Here is a 21496-nt window from a genome sequence, read left to right on the forward strand (position 1 = left end):
AGGTGTCCCTATCTTTAAGTTCTCTCCTCTTTCTGAGCCTTCCGGCCTGTTTATTTTCTAGTGCAGTAAATGTATTCAATAATTCAGCATTACATTTTAGTCTGAATATTTAAAGACAAGTTTTAAGGCTGTAGACTTTCTCACCCAGATGTCCACACCCTATTCCTCCCTTTAATTGCACCGCGATCACTGAAAGAGAAGGCTAGTCCAAACGAATGCCCTTCAAGGTGGTCCAGCCATCAACATCCTGCAGAGCGGCACCACCATCTTCGCAGCTCATCTGGTCATATTTATCATCGCCTTCGACACGTGTGGGTGAGCCATCGGATTGCAAAAGGAGCATCTTCTGGGGCAAATCTATATCACTAAGGGACCTCATAAGCCTAGCAATTAAACACCTAACAATACCAATACTGACAAACAGACATAGCTAAATTGATAAGCCAATTGTACCATGAGCCCGATCTGCAGTTTCCCCAACTAGTCCCTTCAGTCATTCTGTCAAGGAATGCCTGGATCTCTGCTTGTATCTTAGTAATATTGCCAGTGAGATTGGGAATGCCCATAGTGCATTTATCTTGGACAATGGTGCAGACCTCACCCTCCTGGGGGAGTACATAGTCTAAGGCATACCAATTCTGTACAGAGTAAAGACACAGGTCTGATCATCCCAGTTTACTCGGTTTCAGAGCCTCTTTAGTCTTATTTCCTCGAAAGGTCAGGCCTTCAAAGAGGGAGTTGCGGTTCTGTTGACTTGTCACCCCTGCCGATCCTTCCAACCCCAGGGTACTCTGGATTCCCCAGCCTATCGGGTGTCCTGTATTGTCACCCAGTCCCTTGGGATCCTTCCAGTTGGAGCAAGGTTGGCTGAGACCGACCGCTGCATCCTCCTCAGATGGAGGTTCCATCGACTTGTCCACTGGCCAGGACAAGGTACTGTTGTGGGAACAAGGGCTCCGATAGTGACCTTATGAGGGACATCTTTGCCATCCAGGACCAGGAAATTGGTAGCTTTATCTTAGCTGAAGAAATAATAGTCTGGTTTGGTGTATATTAGGGAGAGTTTGTCAAAATAGGTTACTGAAATGTTACAGCAGGGGGTCTGGTCAGGTCAGGTCTACAGGAGTAAAGGGTCGACGTTTTGCAAGAGGAGTTGCTTGAGCGCTGTAAAAAATGGGCCAAGTGACTCGAGCACTCGCACTGTATGGGAGACAATGGTCCTCAGAATGCTGTTCCCATTGGGCTCTCCCTTAGCTCTATTGTACATGGTCTTGGTGACAGTATCAGATTCTGAAAAGAGAAAAGGCCTATAAATGCGCAAGGGAAGGGTTCCGTTCCAGGTCCATGTGCCACATAAGGCCTGCTGTACCCCGGCCAGTGTTACACCAGCTGTTTGTATACACAGACCCGAGGTATTGGAAAGTGATATTTCTCTTCGCAGGGTCGGCAGTCGGAAGTCTGACGAATAGAATGGAATCGCGGACTGGGGACGGGGCAAGTAAGTCATCTCCCGATAGAGAGGAGTAACATATTACTGCCTCTGGGGTGAAGAGCATTCTGTGGGCCTGTATAAATAAGTTGTTTGTGGATTGAGGAGTTTCCCCTATCAGGCTTCTCTTTTCTCGAGTCGGCCCGTCCTGCAAAATGGGATGGTGTACCTCGGCGTCCTTAAAATATTTACCATAATAACGGGGTTGATCATTTTTATCCTCACTAGGCTTGTGTCTGCAGGTAAAATCAAAAAAACATGGTAACGACATGATAACTCCCACTGATTTCTACTGTCCAGATGGACCATCTGGTCTTTCTGATGTTAGAGTCTATTGCAATAATCAATCTTCATCACGTTCCACACGTCAAAAGCGTCTGGTCCGGTGCACTGGACGACATCTCCTCAGCATCAGTGGTGGATAATCTCTGATCATTCCTGGTCGCATCCATACTTAGTGGCTTTCCCCATCAGGACGTTATACGTGATCAGAAAGGTGAGGAGATAAGCGATCCCCCACATGTCCCTCCTCTTAGTTCAAGTATCTGTAATAAGATTAACATTAGAACAACAACAGCAAAATTCAAAACCCATCTACAATGGTGCAGTTGGACCCAAGCTGAGCGCCCAGTGACTGTGACCACGGTAGGGGTGTGAAGTAAAACCTGGAAGGGGCCATCCCAACAAGGTTGGAGACCTTTGCCAGTCCAGTTCTTGACGAGCACGAATGAACCAGGCTCTACCCGTGACGAGGCTGAAAGGGAGGGTACATCGCTGTAGGCCGCACGCTCCTGGGAGTAAAAGGCACGCATAACACTAGTTAGAGCAAGAACATAACTAATCATTGCTTCAGTCATGTGGTGGAAGTGGACTGAGAAGGGAGTTGAATCGTTCCAAGGGGTATGGAGGCGGTGACCAGAGAGACTCTCAGCTGGAGACAGTTGTGTCTTGATCGCAGATATGGATCGCATCTGGAATAAGGCCACAGGGATTAGCATAACCAGGAGAGGCCACACTCTGCCACTAATTTGGCAAGTTTAGTCTTGAGTTTGGTTAAAACATTCAACAAGGTCGGCCGCCTGAGGATGATAAGCACCATGCAGTTGCTGACAAATGCAAAGCTGGGAACAGAGTTCTCCGTTAATATTACCTACAAAGTGTGGTCCATTGTCCGAGTTAATGCACGCAGGTATACTGAAGCAGGGAATTATTTCCTTAAACAAAATCTTCACCACAGTCTCAGCAGTAGCGTTAGGAGGAGGGTAGGCTTCAATCCACTTCGAAAAGACATCAGCAATAAGCAAAACACATTTATAGCAACTCAACTCATTTCTACAACTCAATGAAGTCCAGTTGAAGGCCGAGATTGATAGATTCTTGTTGTCTAGAGGAATTAAGGGCTACGGGGAGAACGCTGGTAAGTGGAGCTGAAATGCGCATCAGCCATGATTGAATGGCGGAGTGGACTCGATGGGCCGAATGGCCTTACTTCCACTCCTATGTCTTATGGTCTTATGGTAAGTGTCTCCAAGGGACCCTCCAGCAAGGGAGTTCTCGTAGAGATACTTGAACTAAGAGGTGGCGGATCGCCTACCCACTGACCTGTTTGATCACGTACAACATCCTGATCGGGAAAGCCACTGACTGAGTATCGATGCGATCTGGAACGATCTGAGATTATCCTGATGTCATCTGGTGCACCAGACCAGACGCTTTCAACGTGGAGTCGCTTGAACGATGGCGTGAGCTGCCAGAGGAAGTGGTGGGTGCTGGTACGATGACAAGTTAAAAGGCTCCTGGATGGGCATCTGAATATTAAGGGTTCAGATGGGTCAGGGCCAAGTGATGGCAAATGCAACTGGAGTCATAGAGATGTACAGCACAGAAACAGACCCTTTGGTCCTTGCTGACAAGATAGTCAACCCAATTTAGTCCCAGCTGTCAGCATCCGGCCCAGATAGAGGCCAAGTGATGGCAAACGTGACTAGATTAATTTAGGATATCTGGGCAGGTTGGGCCAAAGGGTCTGTTTCCGTGCTATGTGACTCTAATTGTCTTCAGTGAAAGCAGAAGTGTGGTTATGAAGGCTGGACTTTCAGAGCATGATTTGCCCTGACTGGGAGCAGAAGAGTTTGACTGAAGTGTATTGGTGTTAATGCCTTGATGTCTCATTTTGCTCTCACCTTCTCGGGGTCATTAACCATTTTGTGTCTGGTCCTTCCTCAAGAAGCTGCATTGCAGGTTTACCCTGAATTGTCACCTTTTTTTTTGCTTCACAAAATCAGACCTGCTCACTCTCAGCAGGATCCCAGTGTTGTAAAAGATATTAACTTTCAGGTGGAGGTAGCCAAAATTCAGAGAGATGTCAGTCTTGATGTTTTTGCTTTTTCTGCCCCTGTAAGATCCTGAATCAGCACCTTCAGGAGAATTAGATAGAGCGGAGTGAGAACAGAGGGGGAGAGAGAGTGGGATGGTGCTTTCAATTTTATGGAACAACAAAAGAATATTCCACAGAAAGTAGAATTGCTTGTTCTGAATTTCTACCCTGCACTGAAAGTGATGACTTTTGTAATCTCTTTTTGCAGAGGATTTGAAAATCTGAAGATTGAAGTTTCAAAATCAACAGATGAAGGGCTCATGCCCGAAACATTGACTCTCCTGTTCCTCGGATACTGCCTGACCTGCTGTGCTTTTCTAGCGCCACATTTTTTGACTGACTCTCCAGCGTCTTCAGTCTTCACTTTGATGTCAATGTCTGACAGTTACACAATCCATCGGGACCGCAACGATTTTTGACTATGATTTCTGTGAGAGGGATCAACGCTTTTTGGTTCCTGTTTGAGGACGTTTTCAGCATCAATGGGACTGGACGAGAGCCCCCACTGTTGCAGCGCACTGTGTGTGGAGCCTGAAACAATTCTACGGCCTGGAAAGGGGATTTCACGGCACGGAGGGGCTCTACACGTGTTTGTGTACAGCTGAAGCTGTGGCCATGGAGAAACCTGAGGAATCCCGCCCTGTAGAGGAACCGTGGAAGTGTGGCGACTGTGGGAAAGGCTTCCGTGTCCTGTCTGCCCTGGAGACTCATCGGTGCAGTCACACCGGGGAGAGGCCATTCCCCTGCACCAACTGCGGGAAGGCCTTCAGACATTCCTCCCACCTATTGGCCCACCAGCGGGTCCACACAGGGGAGAGGCCCTTCAGCTGCCCAGAGTGCGGGAAGGCCTTTACCCAGGCCTCCACCCTGCTGAGGCACAAGCGGGTCCACAGGGAGGAAAGGCCTTTCAGCTGTCCCGAGTGCGGGAAGGCCTTCAGCAATTCCTCCACCCTGCTGATCCACCAGCATGTCCACACGGGAGAGAGGTCCTTCAGCTGCCCAGAGTGCGGGAAGGCCTTTACCCAGGCCTCCACCCTGCTGAGGCACCAGCGTGTCCATACGGGGGAAAGGCCCTTCAGTTGCCCTGAATGCGGGAAGGCCTTCAGCGATTCCTCCACCCTGCGGAGTCACCGGCATGTCCACACAGGGGAGATGCCGTTCACCTGCTCTCAGTGTGGGAAGGGCTTCACCTGCTCCTCCAATCTGCGGAGTCACCGGCATGTCCACACAGGGGAGATGCCGTTCACCTGCTCTCAGTGTGGGAAGGGCTTCACCTGCTCCTCCAATCTGCGGAGCCACCAGCGTATCCACACGGGGGAGAGGCCCTTCAGCTGCACCAAGTGCGGGAAGGCCTTCAGCAATTCCTGCGCCCTGTTGAGGCACCAGCATGTCCACACCGGGGAGGGGCCGTTCACCTGCTCTCGGTGCCGGAAGGGCTTCACCTGCTCCTCCACCCTGCAGAGCCACCAGCGGATCCACACAGGGGAGAGACCCTTCAGCTGCTCTCAGTGCGAGAAGGCCTTTACCCACGTCTCCTCCCCGATGACCCACCAGCGTATCCACACGGGAGAGAGGCCGTTCACCTGCTCTCAGTGCGGGAAGGGCTTCACCTGCTCCTTCAACCTCCAGACCCACCAGCGGGTCCACACAGGGGAGAGGCCCTTTCGCTGCCCAGAGTGCGGGAAGGCCTTTACCCAGGTCTCCACCCTGCTGAGGCACCAGCGGGTCCACACGGGGGAGAGGCCCTTCAGCTGCCCCGAGTGCGGGAAGGCCTTCAGGAATTCCTCCACCCTGCTGACCCACCAGCGCGTCCACCCAGGGGAGAGGCCATTCACCTGCTCTCAGTGCAGGAAGGGCTTCAGGTATTCCTCCCACCTGCTGACCCACCGGCGGGTCCACACGGGGGAGAGGCCCTTTAGCTGCCCAGAGTGCGGGAAGGCCTTTACCCAGGTCTCCACCCTGCTGAGGCACCAGCGGATCCACACCGGAGAGAGGCCGTTCACTTGCTCTCAGTGCGGGAAGGGCTTCACCTACTCCTCCAACCTGCAGAAACACCAGGGAGTTCACGTGCCATCGCAGGGGGATTGAAGGAGTGACGGCCGAGTGCCATTATCGATTGGATGATCAACCCGGTTCCGGGGACTCCCGGGTTCGAATCCCGCCACGACAGATGGCAGAATTGGTATTCGGTCAGAAATGTGGAGTTCGGAATCTAACGATGAGACCGTTTCAGGGAGGGGGTGGTGCGGGGGAGAAAGCCCCCATCTAATTCACTCTCTCCCTTGTTAGGGAAGGGAACCGCCATTGTGGGAAAGGATTCACTCAGTCGTTCCAGCTGCATCCTTTACCCGGTCTGGCCTACACGTGACTCCAGACCCACAGCAGTCTGGTTGACACTACACTGCCCCTTCCTGGCAAATGAGCGGGGAGAAACTTACTTGGAGACAGGGTATGGGTTGAAATTGCTGAGTGAGGCAATACTTCCTCCGGGTTAGGGCTTTACCAATGATCCAATTACAAAGGGACAACTTGGTGCTGGCCAATAGTAAAGACAGTGAGAGGGGTGGGACAGGGGAGGTGTCGTGTGTGCGCTTTGACCTTGAGGTGCTCAAAAAGCAACTGCTTTTTCTCTGCCTTTTTGCTGGGGGGATCTGAAGCTGTAACAAAGTTGGGTCGCAATAAAGGTTACCTGAACTTACCACCGGGCTCAGACTCTCATTGAAAGCTTTGAGCTCCAAGAGGTTTTTGTTTTAAAGCTGCTCATTTCTTTCAGCCTCCTGCACTAAGTTTAGAACATAGAACAAAGAACATAGAACAATACAGCGCACAACAGGCCCTTTGGCCCTCGATGTTGCGCCGACCTGTGAAGTATTCTCGGCTCATTCCCTGACATTATCCCAAAATCATCCATGCGCTTATCTAAGGATTGTTTAAATCTCCCTAATGTGGCTGAGTTGACTACCTTAGCAGGTAGGGCATTCCACGCCCTTACCACTCTCTGCATAAAGAACTTGCCTCTGACACCTGTCTTAAATCTATCACCCCTCAATTTGTAGTTATGCCCCCTCATACAAGCTGACTTCACCATCCTAGGAAAAATTCTTTCACTGTCTACCCTATCTAATCCTCTGATCATCCAAGATGTCTCTTTCAAATCCCCCCTTAGCCTTCTTCTTTCCAATGAGAACATACCCAAGTCTCTCAGCCTTTCCTCATAAGACCCTCCCTCCAGACCAGGCAACAACCTGATAAATCTCCTCTGCACCTTTTCCAATGCTTCCCACATCCTTCCTGAAATATGGGGGCCAGAACTATACACAATATTCCAAATGTGACTGCACCAGTGTTTTGTATAGTTGCAGCATGATGTTGCGGTTCCGGAACTCAATCCCTCTACGAATGAAACCTAACACACCGTATGCCTTCTTCACAGCACTATCTACCTGGGTGGCAACTTTCAGGGATCTATGTACATGGACTCCAAGATCACTGCCTTCCTGATATTCTTCCCAAAGTGAATCACCTCACATTTAGCTGCATTAACTCCATTTGCCACCTCTCAGTCCAATTCTGCGAATCCATCCACCTATGCCTGCATCTAAGTCATTTATAAAAATGACAAACCGCAGTGGTCCCAAAACAGATCCTTGTGGCACACCACGAGTAACCGGACACCAAGCTGAATATTTTCCATAAATCATCACTCGCTGCCTTCTTTGAGAAAGCTAGTTTCTAATCCAAACTGCTAAATCACCCTCAATCCCACGTCTCTTCAAAGTTTGGGAGAAGATTTGTAGCTCGGGTGCTCGTTGTTGTGGTTCTGTTCGCCGAGCTGGGAATTTGTGTTGCAGACGTTTCGTCCCCTGTCTCGGTGACACCATCACGATAAATGCTGGAGGAAACATCACAGAAGCGCTTCACAGGAGGCTCCCAAGCACTGAGGATGTCACCTAGAGAGGGGACAAAACGTTTGCAACACAAATTCCCAGCTCGGCGAACACAACCACAACAACCCATGCCTCTGCTATTTCTCCAACAGCCTGCCATGTGGAACCTTATCACAGGCTTTACTGAGGTCCATGTACACCACGTCAACTGCCCTACCCTCATTTCCATACTGGTCACCTCAAAAAATGCAATGAGGTTTGTGAGACACGATCTGTCTTGATGAAACCATGTTGACTATCTGAAATCAACTTGTTGCTTGCAAGATGATTATAAATCCTATCTCTAATATTCCTTTCCAAAAGCTTTCCTTCAACAGAAGTAAGGCTCAGTGGTCTATAATTACCTGGGTCATCTCTGCTGCCCTTCTTGAACAAGGGCACAACATTAGCAATCCTCCACTCTGATACTAAGCCTGTAGACAATAACAACTCAAATATCAAAACCAAAGGCTCTGCTATCTCCTCCCTCGCTTCCCAGAGAAACCTCGGATAAATCCCATCGGGCTCAGGGCACTTGTCTACTTTCACTCCTTCTAGAATTGATAACACCTGTGTGCAACTAACCTCGATCCTTTCGAGTCTAATATCTCGTACCTCATTCTTCTCCTCTACAATATTCTCCTTTTCCTGAGTGAAGACAGATGAGAGATATTCATTAACACCTCTCCAATCTCCACAGGGCCCACACTCAACTTCCCACTTCTATCTTTGACTGGCCCTATTCCTACCCTAATCATCCTTTTATTCCTCACATACCTATAGAAAGCTTTAGGGTTCTCCTTTATGTGTTAAAGACTGCTCATGTCCTCTCTTTGCTCTTAACTCTCTCTTTAAATCCTTCCTAGCTGATCTGTAACTCTCCATCACCTCATCTGAACCATCTTGCCTCATCAACACGTAAGCCTCCTTCTTCTTTGTAACAAGAAATGCAATTTCTGTTGTAAACCACGGTTCCCTTACCTTATCACTTCCTGCCTGACAGGGACATACCTATCAAGGGCACACAATATCTGTTCCTTAAACCAGCTCCACATTTCAATTGTTCCCATCCCCTGCATTTTGCTACCCTATTCTATGCATCCTAAGTTTTGCATAATTGCATTATAATTGCCCTTGCCCCATCAATAACTCTTGACCTGTGGCATGTTCCTATCCCTTTACATCGCTAAATGAAACCTAACTGAATTATGGTCACTCTCTCCAAAGTGCTCACCTTCTACTAAATCAAACATCTGGCCTGGTTCATTACCAAGCACCAGATCCAGAGTGACGTCCCCCCTTGTCGGCCCTTCGACATGTTGTGTCAGAAAACCATCTTGCACACACTGGACAAAAACTGATCCATACGACATACTAGAGTGAAAGCATGAGGTAAAAACAATGACTGCAGATGCTGGAAACCAGATTCTGGATCAGTGGTGCTGGAAGAGCACAGCAATTCACAGAGATGCTGCCTGAATTGCTGTGCTCTTCCAGCACCACTGATCCAGAATCTAGAGTGAAAGCATTTCCAGTCAATGTTGGCGAAGTTAAAGTCCCCCATAATGACCACCCTGTTCCTTTCACTCCTACCCAGAATAATTTTGCAAATCCTCTCTTCCACCTCCCTGGAACTGTGCAGAGGCCTGTAAAAAAAACTCCAAGCAGTGTGACCTCTCCTCTCCTGTTTCTAACCTCAGCCCACATTACTGGAGTAGACGAGTTCTCATCAAAAGTTCTGTCAGCCACCGTTATACTATCCTTGACTAACAAGGCCACGCCTCTCCCTCTTTTACCGCTTTGGCTGTTCTTAATGAGAGATCAAAACCCTGGAACCTGCAACATCCATTCCTCACCCTGCTCTCTCCATGTCTCCGAAATGGCCACAACATCCAAATCCTGGGTACCTATCCATGCTGCAAGCTCACCAACTTATTGCGAATACTCTGGCGTTGAAGTAGACACACTTCAAACCAGTTCGCTGTCTGCCAGCACATTCCTGTGACCCTGAAATCCTGTCCCTGTCCTTCCTACTCTCATCCTCCTGTGCATTGCAGCTACACCCCCCGGTTCCCATCCCCTTGCTGAGCTAGTTTAAACCAACCCGAATAGCACCAGCAAATTTCCCACCCAGGATATTAGTACCCCTCTGGTTCAAGTGAAGACTGTCCTGTTTGTACAAGTCCCACCTTCCCCAGGATGAGCCCCAATTATCCAAAAACCTGAAACCCTCCCTCCTGCACCATCCTTGCAGCCAGGTGTTCAGCTGATATCTCTCCCTATTCCTTGCATTGCTATCACGTGGCATGGGTAACAAACTAGAGATAACCACTCTGTTTGTTCTAGCCCTCAGCTTCCACTCTAGCTCCCTGAAATCCTGCCTTACATCCCTATCCCTCTTTCTGTGGGAGATTAGAAATGTTTTTGCTGATGGGTGAGGGGGTGTAGTGGGGGGAAGGGAAGGGGAACATTATACAAACGGTCGAGGAATTCTTGTACCATGTAGCATACTTAAGGCTAAGACTTTAATGAATATAGAGGGTCTTTTACAGAAAATAGTTTTAAGCTAGGGAATAACTTTAAAGTGTTGTAGTTGACCACAAAAAGAAGCAACAGGGGCATTTCACAATAAAGCTTATAGTATGATAAGAGAAACTGGATAAAAGAACAAACTGTAACAAACGAGGAACAAACAATACAGACAAGGACAGCAGGATGGCCAGATAAGAAAAAAACTGACAAGTGAGGTAATCGGCTTAGGATGGAAAAAGGGAGGCGTGATCCGCAACTTGTAAACTGAATAAGAAAGCTAACAGTCTCTGTTTTGGTGCGCATTTCTGCTTGATTGTAGAAGCGTCCAGTACTTGCAAGACTGTAATAAATTGTTCTTGTTTCCAAGGCTTTGTCTCAGGCTGATTGATTTGTGAGTGAGTTCTGTTTCTCACATTTCTACCTATGTTGTTGGTACCTATATGGACCATGACTTGGGGTTGGAAACCCTCTCCCTTCAGGACCCCAAGATACGATCCGAGACATCACGCACCCTGGCACCTGGGAGGCAACACACTAACCGCGAGTCTTGTTCATTCCCAACAAACCTTCTATCTGACCCTCTAACTATTGAGTCCCCAATGACTAACACTCTCCTTGTTTCCTTCCTTCCCTTCTGGTGCAACAGGGACAGGCTCTGTGCCAGAGACCTGGGCCCCAGTGCATACCCCTGGTAGGTCGTTATCCCCCCTCAACAGTACCCACTGACTTATACAGCAAGAAGGAAATACAAATAAGTCATCCCTCCTCTCCCAGGAACCTCTGCTCTCTGACTTCAAATTTAAAACCTCAAATCAGTGACTCCCCACTCCTGGGTTGCAGCTGCCGCTGAAAAACAGAAAATGTCACCTTTTTTTGTGGTTAGCACTGCTGCCTCACAGCGCCAGAGCCCCAGGTTCAATTCCCCCCCCAACGTCTGCGCGGTTATCCTCCCACAGTCCAAAGACGTGCGGATTATGGTGAATTGGCCAAGCTAAATTGCCCCGTAGTGTTAGGTGACGGGGAATGGGGCTGGGTGTTTTGCTCTTCGGCGGGTCGGTGTGGACTTGTTGGCCCGAAGGGCCTGTTTCCACACTGGAGGGAATCTGATCTAAAGTTCTGGAATTTATATATTGATGAACTGAAACCTGCAACCCATTCTAAAAGATGAAGGACTCAGCAGCGGTCCAGGTTTGTTCCAAATATTGCATCAATTGCATGACACTGTGATGTTTTGCTATTAATTCTGTGTCTTATGATCCTGCAGCACAGCTACCCACAGAAGGAGCAGCGCTGCAGAAGCTCGTGCTTCCAAACTCACCTGGGTGGGCGGGGTTTACCAGGTGGGCGGGGTTTAGTCTGGGGGCGGGTTTTACGATCTGCGTTTGGAAGGGGCGGGGCTTACGCGTCGCCTTGGACGAGGAGGGGCGGGACCAGGGGGCGTGGCCATCCCGAAGCCGGAAGTGTGCCCGCGGCCTGTTTCCTCCGCTGGAGCCGCGGCTGCAGTAAGTAAGGTAAAGCTTTATCAATATTTCCTTTTACAGAGTTTGTATTTAATAACCAGTAATGGCTACTCAATATCATTATAAAGTCCCAAAATGCAATTCTTTTCAATCCATAGCAGATAAGCACTAAGAGTTAATTTTCTACGGGATTCAACAGCCTCAGCACTAAAATGGTCTCACAAGGGAACGGCTGTGAATGTTATCACTTGGTGTCCTGTTCACACAGATTCACTGATGCTGAGGCAAACGTTCTTAATTGCCTCACAGCATCCTGTTATGGCTTGGTGAGCCCAGGTGTCCCTATCTTTAAGTTCTCTCCTCTTTCTGAGCCTTCCTGCCTGTTTATTTTCTTGTGCAGTAAATGTATTCAATAATTCAGCATTACATTTTAGTCTGAATGTTTAAAGATAAGTTTTAAGGCTATAGACTTTATCACCCAGATGCCCACACCCTCATTCCTCCCTTTGATTGCACCGCGATCACTGAAAGAGAAGGCTAGTCTAAACAAATGCCCTTCAAGGTGGTCCAGCCATCAACATCCTGCAGAGCGGCACCACCATCTTCGCAGCTCATCTGGTCATATTTATCATCGCCTTCGACACCTGTGGGTGAGCCATCAGATCGCGAAAGCAGCATCTTCTGGGGCAAATCCATATCACTAAGGGACCTCATAAGCCGAGCAATTAAATACCTAACAATACCAATACCGACAAACAAACATAGCTAAATTGATAAGCCAATTGTACCATCAGCCCGATCTGCAGTTTCCCCAACTGGTCCCTTCAGTCATTCTGTCAAGGAATGCCTGGATCTCTTCTTGTATCTTAGTAATATTGCCAGTGAGATCGGGAATGGCCATAGTGCATTTATCTTGGACAATGGTGCAGACCTCACCCTCCTCGGCAAGTATATAGTCTAAGGCATACTGATTCTGCACAGAGTAAAGACACAGGTCTGATAATCCCAGTTTACTATGTTCCAGAGCCTCTTTCGTCTTATTTCCTCGAAAGGTCAGGCCTTCAAAGAGGGAGTTGCGGTTCTGTTGACTTGTCACCCCTGCCGATCCTTCCAACCTCAGGGTACTCTGGATTCCCCAGCCTATCGGGTGTCCTATATTGTCACCCAGTCCCTTGGGATCCTTCCAGTTGGAGCAAGGTTGGCTGAGACCGACCGCTGCATCCTCCTCAGATGGAGGTTCCATCGACTTGTCCACTGGCCAGGACAAGGTCCTGTTGTGGGAACAAGGGCTCCGATAGTGACCTTATGAGGGACATCTTTGCCATCCAGGACAAGGAAATTGGTAGCTTTACCTTAGCTGAAGAAATAATAGTCTGGTTTGGTGTATATTAGGGAGAGTTTGTCAAAATAGGTTACTGAAATGTTACAGCAGGGGGTCTGGTCAGGTCTACAGGAGTAAAGGGTCGACGTTTTGCAAGAGGAGTCGCTTGAGCGCTGTAAAAAATGGGCCAAGTGACTTGAGCACTCGCACTGTATGGGAGACAATGGTCCTCAGAATGCTGTTCCCATTGGGCTCTCCCTTAGCTCTATTGTACACGGTCTTGGTGACAATATCAGGTTCTGAAAAGAGAAAAGGCCTATAAATGTGCAAGGGAAGGGTTCCGTTCCAGGTCCATGTGCCGCATAAGGCTGCTGTACCCCAGCCGGTGTTACACCAGCTGTTTGTATACACAGAGCAGAGCTATTGGAAAGTGATATTTCTCTTCGCAGGGTCAGCAGTAGGAAGTCTGACGAATGGAATGGAATCGGGGACTGGGGACGGGGCAAGTAAGTCATCTCCCGATAGAGAGGAGTAACATACTACTGCCTCTGTGGTGAAGAGCGTTCTGTGGGCCTGTATAAATAAGTTCTTTGTGGATTGAGGAGTTTCCCCTATCAGGCTTCCCTTTTCTCAAGTAGGCCCGACCTGCAAAATGGGATGGTGTTCCTGGACGTCCTTAAAATATTTACCATAATAACGGTTGATCATTTTTATCCTCACTAGGCTTGCGTCTGCAGGTAAAATCAAAAACACATGGTAACGACATGGTGACTCCCACTGATTTCTACTGTCCAGATGGACCATCTGGTCTTTCTGATGTAAGAGTCCATTGCAATAATCAATCTTCATCACGTTCCACACGTCTAAGGCGCCTGGTCCGGTGCAATGGACGACATCTCCTCAGCATGGGTGGTGGATAATCTCTGATCATTCCTGGTCGCATCCATACTTAGTGGCTTTCCCCATCAGGATGTTATACGTGATCAGAAAGGTGAGGAGATAAGCGATCCACCACATGTCCCTCCTCTTAGTTCAAGTATCTGCAATAAGATTAACATGAGAACAACAGCAAGATTCAAAAACCCAACTGGACAGGGTCCACTCCTTTTGTTGGGATTCCAGGATTCTCTCCTCCACTTCCCCCCTTTTGATTGGTGCGGTCAATCTATTTACAATGGTGCAGTTGGACCCAAGCTGAGTGCCCAGTAACTTTGACCGCCGTAGGGGTGGGAAGTAAAACCTGGAAGGGGCCACCCCAACGAGGTTGGAGACCTTTGCCAGTCCAGGTCTTGATTCCTGAAGAAGGGCTTATGCCCGAAACGTCGATTCTCCTGTTCCCTGGATGCTGCCTGACCTGCTGCGCTTTTCCAGCAACACATTTCCAGCAGTTCTTGACGAGCACCAATGAACCAGGCTCTACCCGTGACGAGGCTGAAAGTGAGGGAACATCGCTGTAGGCCGCACGCTCCTGGGAGTGAAAGGCACGCATAACACTAGTTAGAGGAAGAACATAACCAATTATTGTTTCGGTCATTTGGTGGAAGTGGACTCAGAAGGGAGTCGAATCGTTCCCAGAGTATGGAGGCGGTGACCAGAGAGACTCTCAGCTGGAGACAGTCGTGTCTTGCCCGCAGATATGGATCGCATCTGAAATAAGGCCACAGGGATTAGCATAACCAGGAGAGGCCAGACTCTGCCATTAATTTGGCAAGTTTAGTCTTGAGTTTGGTTAAAACATTCAACAATGCCAGCCGCCTGAGGATGATAAGCACCATGCAGTTGCCGACAAATACAAAGCTGGGAACAGAGTTCCCCGTTAATATTACCTACAAAGTGTGGTCCATTGTCCGAGCTAATGCACGCAGGTATACTGAAGCGGGGAATTATTTCCTTAAACAAAATCTTCACCACAGTCTCACCAGTAGCCTTAGGAGGAGGTTAGGCTTCAATCCACTTACAAAAGACATCAGCAATAAGCAAAACATATTTACAGCAACTCAACTCATTTCTCCAACTCAATGAAGTCCAGTTGAAGTGTCTCCAAGGGACCCTCCAGCAAGGGAGTTCTCGTAGAGATACTTGAACTAAGAGGTGGCGGATCGCCTACCCACTGACCTGCTTGATCACGTACAACATCCTGATCGGGAAAGCCACTGACTGAGTATCGATGCGATCTGAATCGATCTAAGATTATCCTGATGTCATCTGGTGCACCAGACCAGTCGCTTTCAACGTGGAGTCGCTTGAACGAAGGCGTGAGCTGCCAGAGGAAGTGGTGGGTGCTGGTTAAAAGGCTCCTGGACGGGCATCTGAATATGAAGGGTTCAGAAGGGTCAGGGCCAAGTGATGGCAAATGCAACTGGAGTCAGAGATGTACAGCACAGAAACAGACCCTTCGGTCCAACCCGTCCTTGCTGACAAGATAGCCAACCCAATTTAGTCCCAGCTGCCAGCACCCGGCCCATATAGAGGCCAAGTGATGGCAAACGTGACTAGATTAATTTCGGATATCTGGGCAGGTTGGGTCAAAGGGTCTGTTTCCGTGCTGTATGATTCTAATTGTCTTCAGTGGGAGCAGAAGTGTGGTTGTGAAGGCTGGACTTTCAGAGTATGTTTTGCCCTGACTGCGAGCAGAAGAGTTTGACTGAAGTGTGTCGGTGTTAATGCCTTGACATCTCATTTTGCTCCCACCTTCCCGGGGTCGATAACCATTTTGTGTCTGGTCCTTCCTCAAGAAGCTGCGTTGCAGGTTTACCCTGAATTGACACTTTTTTTTTGCTTCCCAAAATCAGACCTGCTCACTCTCAGCAGGATCCCAGTGTTGTGAAAGATATTAACTTTCAGGTGGAGGTATCCAAAATTCAAAGAGATGTCAGTCTTGATGTTTTTGCTTTTTCTGCCCCTGTAAGATCCTGAATCAGCACCTTAAGGGGAATTAGTTAGAGCGGAGTGAGAACAGAGGGGGAGAGAGAGTGGGATGGTGCTTTCAATTTTGTGGAACAACAAAAGAATATTCCACAGAAAGTAGAATTGCTTGTTCTGAATTTCTACCCTGCACTGATAGTGATGACTTTTGTAATCTCCTTTTGCAGAGAAGTTGAAAATCTGAAGAGGGAAGTTTCAAAATCAACGGATGAAGGGCTTATGCCCGAAACATTGACTCTCCTGCTCCTCAGATGCTGCCTGACCTGCTGTGCTTTTCCAGCGCCACATTTTTTGACTGACTCTCCAGCGTCTGCAGTCCTCACTTTGATGCCAATGTCTGACAGTCACACAATCAATCGGGACCGCAACGATTTTTGACTGTGATTTCTGTCAGAGGGATCAACGCTTTTTGGTTCCTGTTTGAGGACGTTTTCAGCATCAGTGGGACTGGACGAGAGCCCCCACTGTTGCAGCGCACTGTGTGTGGAGCCTGAAACAGTTATACTGCCTGGGAAGGGGATTTCACGGCAGGGAGGAGCTCTACACGTGTTTGTGTGCAGCTGAAGCTGTGGCCATGGAGAAACCTGAGGAATCCCGCCCTGTAGAAGAACCGTGGAAGTGTGGCGACTGTGGAAAAGGTTTCCGTGTCCCGTCTGCCCTGGAGACTCATCGGCGCAGTCACACCGGGGAGAGGCCATTCCCCTGCACCGACTGCGGGAAGGCCTTCAGACATTCCTCCCACTTGTTGGCCCACCAGCAGAAACACACGGGGACGAGGCCCTTCAGCTGCCCAGAGTGCGGGAAGGCCTTCAGCACATCCTCCCACCTGCTGACCCACCAGCGGGTCCACACAGGGGAGAGGCCCTTCAGCTGCCAAGAGTGCGGGAAGGCCTTTTCCCAGGCCTCCACCCTGCTGACCCACCAGCGGGTCCACACGGGGGAGAGGCCCTTCAGCTGCCCAGAATGCGGGAATGCCTTTACCCAGGCCTCCACCCTGCTGAGGCACCAGCGTGTCCACACGGGGGAAAGGCCCTTCACCTGCCGAGAGTGTGGGAAGGCCTTCAGCAATTCCTCCACCCTGCTGAGGCACCGGCGGGTCCACACGGGGGAGAGGCCGTTCACCTGTTCTCAGTGTGGGAAGGGCTTCACCTGCTCCTCCCACCTGCTGACCCACCAGCAGGTCCATACGGAGGAGAGGCCCTTCATTTGCGCTCAGTGCGGGAAGGGCTTCAGGTATTCCTCCCACCTGCTGAGGCACCAGCGTGTCCACACAGGGGAGAGGCCATTCAGCTGCCCCGAGTGCGGGAAGGCCTTCAGCAATTCCTCTACCCTGTTGGCCCACCAGCATGTCCATACGGGGGAGAGGCCGTTCAGCTGCTCTCAGTGCGGGAAGGGCTTCACCTGCTCCTCCAACCTGCGGAGCCACCAGCGGGTCCACGCGGGGGAGAGGCCCTTCAGCTGCCCAGAGTGTGGGAAGGCCTTCAGCAATTCCTCCCACCTGCTGACCCACCGGCGGGTCCACACGGGGGAAAGGCCCTTCAGCTGCCCCAAGTGTGGGAAGGCCTTCAGCGATTCCTCCTCCCTGCGGAGGCACCAGCGTGTCCACACGGGGGAGAGGCCGTTCACCTGCTCTCAGTGCGGGATGGCCTTCAGCGATTCCTCCCACCTGCTGACCCACCGGCGGGTCCACACGGGGGAGAGGCCCTTCAGCTGCCCCGAATGTGGGAAGGCCTTCAGCAATTCCTCCTCCCTGCTGACCCACCAGCATGTCCACACGGGGGAGAGACCGTTCACCTGCTCTCAGTGCGGGAAGGGCTTCACCTGCTCCTCCGCCCTGCTGAGGCACCAGCGGGTCCACACAGGGGAGAGGCCCTTCAGCTGCCCCGAGTGTGGGAAGGCCTTTACACAGGCCTCCACCATGCTGAGGCACCAGCGTGTCCACATGGAGGAGAGGCAGTTCAGTTGCTCTCAGTGCAGGAAGGGCTTCACCTGCTCCTCCCACCTGCTGACCCACCAGCGGGTCCACATGGGGGAGAGGCCCTTCACCTGCTCTCAGTGCGGGAAGGGCTTCAGGCATTCCTCCCACCTGCTGACCCACTGGCGGGTCCACACGGGGGAGAGGCCCTTCAGCTGCCCCGAGTGCAGGAAGGCCTTCAGGTATTCGTCCCACCTGCTGACTCACCAGCGGGTCCACACGGGAGAGAGGCCCTTCAGCTGCCCCAAGTGTGGAAAGGGCTTCAGCACATCTTCCACCCTGCTGAGGCATCAATGGATCCACACCAGGGAGAGGCCGTTCACCTGCTCTCAGTGCGGGAAGGGCTTCACCTACTCCTCCCACCTGCAGGAGCACCAGCGAGTTCACGTGCCATCGCAGGGGGATTGAAGGAGTGACGGCTGAGTGCCATTATCGATTGGACTATCAACCCGGTTCTGGGGACTCCTGGGTTCGAATCCCGCCACGACAGATGGCAGAATTGGTATTCGGTCAGAAATGTGGAGTTCGGAATCTAACGATGAGACCGTTTCAGGGAGGGGGTGGTGTGGAGGAGAAAGCCCCCATCTGATTCACTCTCTCCCTTGTTAGGGAAGGGAACCGCCATTGTGGGAAAGGATTCACTCAGTCGTTCCAGCTGCATCCTTTACCCGGTCTGGCCTACACGTGACTCCAGACCCACAGCAGTCTGGTTGACACTACACTGCCCCTTCCTGGCAAATGAGCGGGGAGAAACTTACTTGGAGACAGGATATGGGTTGAAATTGCTGAGTGAGGCAATACTTCCTCCGGGTTACGGCTGTACCAAGGATTCGATTACAAAGGGACAACTTGGTGCTGGCCAATAGTAAAGACAGTGAGGGGGGTGGGACAGGGGAGGTATGGTGTGTGCACTTTGACCTTGAGGTGCTCAAAAAGCAACTGCTTTTTCTCTGCCTTTTTGCTGGGGGGATCTGAAGCTGTAACAAAGTTTGGTTGCAATAAAGGTTACCTGAACTTACCACCGGGCTCAGACTCTCATTGAAAGCTTTGAGCTCCAAGAGGTTTTTGTTTTAAAGCTGTTCATTTCTTTCAGCCTCCTGCACTAAGTTTAGAACATAGAACAAAGAACATAGAACAATACAGCGCACAACAGGCCCTTCCGCCCTCGATGTTACGCGACCTGTGAACTATTCTCAGCTCGTTCCCTTATACTATCCCAAAATCAACCATGCGCTTATCTAAGGATTGTTTAAATCTCCCCAATGTGGCTGAGTTGACTACCTTAGCAGGTAGGGAATTCCACACCCTTACCACACTCTGCATAAAGAACTTGCCTCTGACATCTGTCTTAAATCTATCACCCTTCAGTTTCTAGTTATGCCCCCTCATACAAGCTGATGTCACCATCCTAGGAAAGATTCTTTCACTGTCTACCCTATCTAATCCTCTGATCATCTTATATGTCTCTATCAAATCCCCTCTTAGCCTTCTTCTTTGCAATGAGAACGGACCCAAGTCTCTCAGCCTTTCCTCATAAGACCCTCCCTCCAGACCAGGCAACAACCTGGTAAATCTCTTCTGCACCGTTTCCAATGCTTCCCACATCCTTTCTGAAATATGGGGACCAAAACTATACACAATATTCCAAGTGTGGCCGCACTAGCGTTTTGTATAGTTGCAGCGTGATATTGCGGTTCCCGGGAACTCAATCCCTCTACGAACGAAACCTAACACACTGTATGCCTTCTTCACAGCACTATCCACCTGAGTGGCAACTTTCAGGGATCTATGCACATGGACTGCAAGATCACTGCCTTCCTGTTATTCTTCCCAAAGTGAATCACCTCACATTTAACTGCATTGAACTCCATTTGCCACCTCTCAGCCCAATTCTGCTAATCCATCCACCTATGCCTGCACCTAAGTCATTTTAAAAATAACAAACCGCAGTAGTCCCAAAACAGATCCTTGTGGCACACCACTAGAAACCGGACTCCAGGCTGAATATTTTCCATAAACCACCACTCGCTGCCTTCTTTCAGAATGCCAGTTTCTAATCCAAACTGCTAAATCACCCTCAATCCCATGCCTCTGCATTTTCTCCAACAGCCTACCATGTGGAACCTTTACTGAGGTCCATGTACACCACGTCAACTGCCCTATCCTCATCTACATGCTTGGTCACCTTCTCAAAAAACTCAATAAGGTTTGTGAGACACGATCTGCCCTTGATGAAACCATGTTGACTATCTGAAATCAAATTGTTGCTTGCTAGATGATTATAAATCCTATCTCTAATATTCCTTTCCAAAAGCTTTTCTTCAACAGAAGTAAGGCTCACTTAACCTGTAGACAATGACGACTCAAATATTAAAACCAAAGGCTCTGCTATCTCCTCCCTCGCTTCCCAGAGAATCCTTGGATAAATCCCATCGGGCCCAGGGCACTTGTCTACTTTCACTCCTTCTAGAATTGATAACACCTGTGTGCAACTAACCTCGATCCTTTTGAGTCTAATATCTCGTACCTCATTCTTCTCCTCTACAATATTCTCCTTTTCCTGAGTGAAGACCGATGAGAGATATTCATTAACACCTCTCCAATCTCCACAGGGCCCACACTCAACTTCCCACTTCTCTCTTTGATTAGCCCTATTCCTACCCTAATCATCCTTTTATTCCTCACATACCTATAGAAAGCTTTAGGTTCTCCTTTATTCTATTTGGTAACGACTGCTCATGTCCTCTCTTTGCTCTTAACTCTCTCTTTAAATCCTTCCTAGCTGATCTGTAACTCTCCATCACCTCATCTGAACCATCTTGCCTCATCAACACGTAAGCCTCCTTCTTCTTTGTAGCAAGAGATGCAATTTCTGTTGTAAACCACGGTTCCCTTACCTTATCACTTCCTGCCTGACAGGGACATACCTATCAAGGGCACACAATATCTGTTCCTTAAACCAGCTCCACATTTCAATTGTTCCCATCCCCTGCATTTTGCTACCCTATTCTATGCATCCTAAGTCTTGCATAATTGATTATAATTGCCCTTGCCCCATCAATAACTCTTGACCTGTGGCATGTTCCTATCCCTTTACATCGCTAAATGAAACTTAACTGAATTATGGTCACTCTCTCCAAAGTGCTCACCTTCCACTAAATCAAACACCTGGCTTGGTTCGTTACCAAGCACCAGATCCAGTGTGACCTCCCTTCTTGTCGGCCCTTCGACATGCTGTGTCAGAAAGCCCTCCTGCACACACTGGACAAAAACTGATCCATACGACGTACTAGAATGAAAGCATTTCCAGTCAATGTTGGGGAAGTTAAAGTCCCCCATAATGACCAGCCTGTTCCTTTCACTCCTACCCAGAATAATTTTGCTAATCCCCTCTTCCATCTCCCTGGAACTCTGCGGAGGCCTATAAAAAAAACTGCAAGCAGTGTGTCCTCTCCTCTCCTGTTTCTAACCTCAGCCCACATTACCTGAGT

The 21496-nt window shown here is 49.5% G+C and overlaps 2 protein-coding genes across 2 annotated transcripts in view; one reads left to right on the top strand and one right to left on the bottom strand.

Moving 5' to 3' along the window:
* Positions 1–19024, top strand: part of LOC148143826 (uncharacterized) — a 19674-nt gene extending 650 nt beyond the window's left edge. The window contains exons 2-3 of the mRNA XM_087975715.1: positions 4586–5927; positions 16791–19024. Of these exons, the coding sequence (XP_087831841.1) occupies positions 4586–5927; positions 16791–18413 (2965 nt within the window). The 3' untranslated portion in view covers positions 18414–19024. The remainder of the gene's footprint in view (positions 1–4585; positions 5928–16790) is intronic.
* The window catches only part of LOC148143825 (sulfhydryl oxidase 1-like), a 76331-nt gene that overhangs the window by 28647 nt on the left and 26188 nt on the right, over positions 1–21496 (bottom strand). The gene's annotated exons all lie outside the window — the stretch shown is intronic.

The sequence above is a fragment of the Chiloscyllium plagiosum genome, unplaced genomic scaffold, assembly GCF_037043375.1.
Source record: "Chiloscyllium plagiosum isolate Xiang-an unplaced genomic scaffold, Cpla_swu_hap1 HiC_scaffold_27, whole genome shotgun sequence".
Lineage (NCBI taxonomy): Eukaryota > Metazoa > Chordata > Chondrichthyes > Orectolobiformes > Hemiscylliidae > Chiloscyllium > Chiloscyllium plagiosum.